This window comes from Echinops telfairi, unplaced genomic scaffold (assembly GCF_000313985.2).
Source record: "Echinops telfairi isolate 266 unplaced genomic scaffold, ASM31398v2 ScPeMD7_7424;HRSCAF=8462, whole genome shotgun sequence".
NCBI classification, from domain to species: Eukaryota; Metazoa; Chordata; class Mammalia; order Afrosoricida; family Tenrecidae; genus Echinops; species Echinops telfairi.
In genome coordinates, this window is record NW_022111324.1 from 91,301,772 (window position 1) to 91,309,505 (window position 7,734).

General features: G+C 33.5%; 1 protein-coding gene across 1 annotated transcript in view; it reads left to right on the forward strand.

Annotated features, from left to right (window-relative positions):
- Nucleotides 1–7,734, forward strand: part of LYST (lysosomal trafficking regulator) — a 258,721-nt gene that overhangs the window by 147,927 nt on the left and 103,060 nt on the right. Inside the window, exons 30-31 of the mRNA XM_045298212.1 lie at nucleotides 3,749–3,927; nucleotides 7,393–7,599. Coding sequence (XP_045154147.1) covers nucleotides 3,749–3,927; nucleotides 7,393–7,599 — 386 coding nt within the window. The remainder of the gene's footprint in view (nucleotides 1–3,748; nucleotides 3,928–7,392; nucleotides 7,600–7,734) is intronic.

Below are 7,734 nucleotides of genomic sequence, written 5' to 3' on the forward strand. Positions count from 1 at the left end.
TCTTCAAGCCTTTAATATCCCAGACACTATATCTTTTGATATCCGGGCACCACAGTTTTCTTCACCACATTTGCTTATGCACCCATTTTGTCTTCAGTGATTGTGTCAGGAAGGTGAGCATCACTGAATGCCAGATTATTAGAACAAAGTGTTCTTGTGTTGAGGAAGTATATGATTTGAGGCCCAATGTCCATCTGCTACCTTAATTCATAACATATAGATATAAGTACATAGATCTATTTCCCTCTCATTATAAATCAATATATTTACATATGTACATGCTTTTATTTAGACCTTTATAAGTGTCCTTTGCCTCCTGGTTCTTTCCTCTATTTCCTTTTACTTCCCTCTTGTCCCACCATCATGTTCGGCCTTCATTCGGGTTTAGTAATTCCTAACTGCGACATTGCCCTTGATTAAGCCCCACTAGGCATCCTACACCCTTCTCTCCATTCATTTTAGTTCACTTGTTGTTCCCTTGCCCCTGGGTTGGTTCCCCACACCCCCTTCCTTTCTCCCGTATCCCCCCAGAACCATCAGTCCCGTTCTTTTCATCTCTCAATTGTTTATCCCACCTATCTTATCTAGATGGACATGCAGAGACATTAATAAGTATAAAAGCCAGGCAAAGACAAACAAAACAACAAAGGAAGTCAAAACCAACAAAACAATAATGACAAAAAAACAAAGAAAACAAAAATACAATAACAAAAAAGAAAGGCACTGACAAAAATGGAAGTTCTTTGCTTATCTTGGGTGCCTTTCAATAATTATTTTTCCATTCATTTAAAAAAATGAAGCTGGGATCTGAATCGGAAATGTATTTATAGATTGTTTTTGGTAGTTGGTATTGACATTTCCACAATATTAAGCCTTCCTACCCCTGTGCATGGAATATTCTTAAATTTGTATAAGTGGGTTTTTGGTTTGTTTGTTTGTTTGTTTGTTCGCTTCTTGTAGTAGTGTTTTATAGTTGTTCTTTTTGTATAGTCAGGTCTTTTTATTTCTCTTGTTTGATTTACACCTAAGTATTTCATTTTTTGTGTGGTTATTGTAAATTATATTGTTTACTTGATCTCCTATTTAGTACTCTCTCTTAATCGGCATACAGAAATCCTATTGATTTTTGTATAGTAAACTTGTATTCTGCCATGTTGCTGAATCTTTTGATTATTTCCAACACTTTTTTTTTCTTTTTCTTTTCTTTTTGTGTGTGGAATCTTTAGAATTTTCTAAATTCTCACCTACAAATATTGAGAGTTTCACTTCATCTTTGCCCATCTGGATTCCTTTGATTTCTTTTTGTTGTCTGATATTCCTGGCTAAAACGTCTAGCACAATGTTGACTGACAGTGAAGTGAAGGGGTATCCTTATCTGGTTCTTGTTTGAAAGAGAATCCCTTCAGTTTCTCCCTGTTGAATCAAATAGTGACAGTTGGTTTTGCATATATAGTCTTTATTATGTTGAGAAATTTCCCTTCTATTCCTATTTTGCGGAGTGTTTATGAAGAATTGGTATTGGATGTTGCCAAATGCCTTTTCTGTGTTGATTGATTTGTTCATATGATTCTTATTTTTTGTTTTGTTTGTGTGGTGCTTTGCATTGGTTGTGTTTCTGATGTTGAACTATCCTTGAGTCCAAGCAATTTTCAATCACTTTATATACATGCAAAAAGTGGACAATGAATAAGAAAGCCTAAAGAGGAATTGGTGTATTTAAGTTATGGTGTTGATGAAGAATATTGAATATACCATTGACTTGCAGAAGAGAGAACAAATATATCTTGTTAAAAGCAAAACCAAAATACTATTTAGAAGTAAGGATGGTAAAATTTTGTCTCTGTATTTTGGACAGGTTTTCAGGTGGAACCTTGGAATAGAATAGTACACAATGCTTAGTAAAATAAGCAATAGACTCAAGTATAGCAATGATTATGAGGAAGGTGCACATCTGGGCAGTATTTTGTTCTGTTGTACATGGCGTTGCATCAGTCGAACAGCACCTATTTATAACAACTAAAGTAAAGTGAATTTTCATTGTTTTAAATGTATGCTTGGAATAATAAATACGTGTGTCTAAAGACAGATTACACAATAAACAATGTAAACATGTGCTTAAGGCATCAACCAAATGGAATACCAGTTGTTCAAAGTGAAAATCCACAGATGTCAAACAGACAGGACACAAGAAAAAGCAAGCATTCCAGTGGAAGGGAACTGGCTGGGTACGAAATGAAATCGACATCCGCTCCAATGGGTGAGAATGTGCTAGCCAGGGTACTGACATTCAAGGTTGTTTAAGCTATGAGGCCCCTACCACTTTCATTGACATCAATCTCCTATGAACGCCTCCTGTGCAATTGAAACTCCTTGGGAGTAGACTGTTTCTTTCTATTAAATGAAATGGGCATGGGCTGTCAAGTCTTGGATCCAAAATGGCCAGTTATTGGGTGAGAATTGATTTTATTAATAGAGAGTAAGTCTTGGATCCATTTTGAGAGAGTTATTTGTACATCTATGTCTGCTGATCCAGCAACTCCAGCTAGTTGAACCAGTAATACTCTGCTATTATATAAAGACCAGTGTATTCTCTTGCTTATGTCCTTGATAACCAATGAAAATTCTAGTCCCAGATGATACATAAAAGTGAAGGAATTTTAAAAAAATGAGTGAATTTGAATAAGTTGACAATGGTAATGAGTTCATTCAAGTTATTTTTCAACTTTATAGCATTTATGTATAGCGTTTTAACTGGTTTGTTAAAAATAATTTTTTAACTATTAAAATTTGCCATGCACAAGAATGTAAACTACCATATATTTAATATAATACTCATAGGTAGTAATATAATACATAGATTATGTCATATGTTGATATTAATGTTTTAATAATATTTATCTGGCACAAAATGTTTTTACGTATCAAGTGAGTTTCAATTTTATTGTCTGTTTCATGGGACACAGTATTGTTATTAATCTATTATTTGCTAATGAACAGATATTAGGTCTATTACAAGGATACGAAATTCTGTGCAAGTATAGCGTTGTTCAACAATAATGTTTGTTTCTAAATTCTTCTGAAAAAGCAACTATAGGTGTCTTTCTGAACAGTACATTCATATTTTAGCAGAATATTTTGAATCCCAATGTAAAGAGTTTGAAGAAATCCTCAAAGAAATAAAGAATATTTAGAAACTAAAATTACATAAATGTATTTAATTTTCCATTTTCCCTCAGACTGACTTTCTTTTAATGAATTGATTGGTATTATTTAAAAAGTTATAGTAAACAAAAATATAAACAGTAAAACTCATATTCCATTCAAATATGTAATAGACAGGGACATCACAGATTATTTGTATTTAGGGCCCTCACATGCCTTACTATGGCTTACAATGTGCTAATAAATTCATACAATTTCACAGATAAATATATGTGCTTATATATATATAATATTTTAATAATCATGCCTAAAAACCCTTCTGAAAAATTATGCATAAGGAATATATAACAGTATAAGGAATATATAACAGTATATAAGAATATATAACATTGTATTTACTACACATTTATATTGTGAGAGTTTATATATATATAACAGTATATAAGAACATAAAACATTGTATTTACTACACATTTATATTGTGAGAGTTTAATTACTAATTGCATAGGATATTTTACCAGCATCATTACCATTTGTAATGGCGATATGTCAGTGATTTGACTAATCTTTTTTTTTTAATTCAAAGAGTTTAATCCAGATGTTGTTGACATTTTGAGTACTCCAGAAAACATAACTCAAAGCAAGAACTCAGTTCTCCAGACTGAAATTTCTGAGGAGAATATTCATCATGAACAGCCTTCTGTTTTTAATCCATTTCAGAAAGAAATGTTCACCTATTTGGTAGAAGGATTCAAAGTATCTATTGTAAGTAAATTAATTCATTGTGAGGTGTTCATTCACACTTAGATTAGAGATTTTTATGTGCCTGTATCTTAAGTTCCTAAAATAATACTTCTTTGTGCTCTTCCACAGGATTTTCAGATACTCAAACAACTTGAATTTTTAATCATGGAACAATCTATATTTTAAATTTACCCTTTCAAAAAGAGCTCACTTCAGGCAGTATTACAATGGGATTATACTTTTTTAAAATCAGCACTAGAAACTCTTGGGCTTTATGATTATCAAGAGAGTTTAAATTAATAGCCTTGATTTTTTTTATTGTACTAAAATTCACATAACATAAAATTTACCACTTTATTTTAAAATGTATATTCAGTTGTATTCAACCACCACTACTATTTAGTTTCAGAATATTTTCATCTCCACAAAAGGAAACTAATCACTCCATACTCCCACCCCAATTCCACTCACAACTACTGGCAACCACTAACCTATATTCTGTCCTATGGGTTTCCCCTTTTATGGACTTTACATACAAATGGGGTTATATAATATGTGGTTTATTTGTCCACTTTCTTTCACTCAACATACTGGTTTCAATGTCTATCCATGTAGTATTAATACTTAAGTTTTTCTTCCATTAAGTTTTGTAGTTTTAAAATCATCAGCCTACTGAGCTTCACATTTAATTCCAATTTTTCTTTTAACTTAACACTTTCCTCTTTTAAATTTCCACTTTTGTTGATTGTGGTAAAATACACCTAACATGAAATTCACCATTTTAACATGTACCAATCAGTGCCATTAAATACATTCTCAAGGTTCTGCAGTTCTCACCACTTAGTTCCAGAAATTCTTCACCACCCCAAAGGGAAATCACACACTCCTTAATCAGTCGCTGCCCTTTCCTTTCCCTCAAGTCTACGCTCCAACTCACAGCAATCCTATATTAGCAAGCCTAACTCACAAAACAACCACTGATCTGCTTTCTATCCCAATGTATTTTCCTGTTCTGAGCATTTCAGGTGAATAGAATGAACATTTCAAATGAATATTATCTTTGTGACTGGCTGTTCACACAGTAAAATGTTTTTTAACTTTCATCTGTTTTGTACATATCACAGTACTTGATTCCTTTAAGGCTTTGGGTCCTTCCTACCTTTTGGTTATTGTGAACAATGGAGCTAAGAATATTCATCTACAAGTTTTTGGTTTAAACATGTTTGAAAGTCTATGAATATATACTTAGTAGTGGAATTACTGGGTCTTATGGTAATTCTGTGTTTTACTTTTAGACATTGCAATGGAATCATTTACAATCCAACCAACAATGCACAAGGGTCCAATTTGTCCACATCTTATCCAGCTCAGCACTCACTATTTTATATTCTATTGAATATAGAAGGAGCCCTGGTGGTGTCATGGGTTATGAATTAGGCTGTTCACCATGAGGTCGTCAGTTCAAAAACACTAGCTGCTCCATGGGTGAAAGATGAGACTTTCTCCTCCCATGAAGATTGACAGTCTCAGAAGCTCTCAGGCAGTTCTACTCTGTCTTGTAGAGTCACTATGAGTAAGAGATGACTCAAAGGCAGTGAGTTTGATTTTGGGTTTTGTTTGGGTTTTTTTTAAGTTTTTTTAATGAATGAGTAGTAAGGTTGTTATTTCCTGAGTGACTAATAACATTAACATCATTTCATATGTTTGTTGTCTACTTTAAAAAATGTTTATGTCCCTTGCTAATTACTTAATTGGATTGTCTACCATTGTTGAGTTATAAGGGTTCTACACGTATATCCCTTTTGAATACTAGATACTTACTACTGAATATATGCTATGCAAATGTTTCACAGGTTGTCTTTCCACTTTCTTGAGTGTTTTTTTTAATGCACAAAAGTGTGAAACTCTAATGAAGTCGAGTTTATCTATATTTACTTTTGTTGCTTGTAGACTTAATGTCATATTTAAGAAACCATTACCAAAAGCAAGGTCATGACGAATTTCCTCATGTTTTCTTTTATGAACTTAATAGATTTAACTCTTACAATTAAATCTGTGAGGTATCTTGAGTTAATTTTTTTATATAGTGTGAAGTAAGGACCCCATTAGCCTGTTTTCAGATGACTTATTCAAATCCACTCATAATCACCTTGAAAGAACAGCCTGGTGGTCTCCTTCCAAAAGATCGCAGTTCTTGAAGGATGTATGGGAGCATAGTTCTATTTTGAAACATAGGGTCACCATGAATTGGAATGGACTCAGTAGCAACTGGTCTTGAGTTATTGAATTATTATGAAGTTTAAATATCGACTTAAATATATCCAAAACTTTCAAAATTATATGTAGAACACTGACAAATGGCAGGTTCCATTTGTCATTTTCTCACTTTGGTTTCTTTGAGTCGCTGTCCCCCAAAGTTGATGGTGGAACAAGTCAGTCAGTTCAATCTTTAGATACGAAAAGCCCAACTAATCCTAGCAGAACTCATAAATTCAGGCTCTGCTGTCTGTAAATATAAACTCACTGTTGATGTCTAGCCCTGAATAGGGAAAGCAACTGCATGTTTCACTTAGAATCATTCACACCAGAGCCAAACCCACGGCCGTAAAGTCCATTCTAACTTACAGAGTACCTATATAGGGAATAATATACAGGATTTCCAAGACTGTAAATCTTCACAGGAGCAGAAAGTCTGACCTTTTATTCCCAATGAAGGACTGGTAGGTTTGAATCTCGAAGTTAGCAGCCCATTGCCTTACCCCAATGTCACCAGTTTTTAACCAGGTACAGGCAACTTGATTAGAATTGGGCTAGATTTCATAAGAGCACAATTGAAATAGATTATTTGGTGATTTTTAGAGGATATCAATGACCAACAAGTCTTGGTGCCATAATAGTTCTGCATTTGTCTGTGATCATTAAGGTTGGCAGTTTGAAACCACCGTCAGCTCTGCAGGAGAAAAATGGGGCTTTCTACTCCTATAAACAGTTACAGTCTTGGAAACTCACAGGGCAGGTCTACCCTGTCCTATAGGATCACTGTGCATTAGTACTGACTCCATGGTAGTGAGTTGTTTTTGTTTTTGTTCAATGGCCAGCACATAAATGGTTTTTAAATTGTGACTATATTTTAATATTAAATCAAATCTTTGTTATAAGTCCTTTCTGTTTTATATTACAAAGTCACTTTGGGCTTCTCGCCATTTTTCTTTGATAGTTCAGTTTTCATATGCTTTTTTTTCCACTTTATATTTTCCAAACCCTCAGAAATTTTTCAAATGCCACAGGATTTTAGCATCTTTAGCCATCCCTTTTAAACTTCCATTTGTATAGATTTGTATATGCATTTCCAGATTTAACTTTTAAAATAAAACACTTTCCATGATGTACACCATTTCCCCCCATGATATTCTTTAAGGATAAATTGAAATTAGTGTATTTTTACATCAGAAAACTGATCTTATTTCATTTCTATTTTGATTTAAGAGTTCAAATAAACTCAGTGGATCTAAACATCAGTGGACTAAAATCCTGTGGTCTTGTAAGGAAACCTTCCGAATACAGCTTGGGAGGCTGCTAGTCCATATTTTGTCACCAAGCCACACTTCACAAGAGAGAAAACAAATTTTTGACATAGTTCATGAACCAAATCATCAGGAAATACTACGAGACTGTCTCAGCCCATCTCTGCAAGTAAGTGTTCAGCATTTAGTAAAACTTTTGGTGAAATATAAAATTAACTATTCTTGTATTTTCCTGCCTGCTGTCATGAAATATATTTCTTTAACTAAATAATTTGCACTAAAGATCTTTCTGCAGATACTTTTT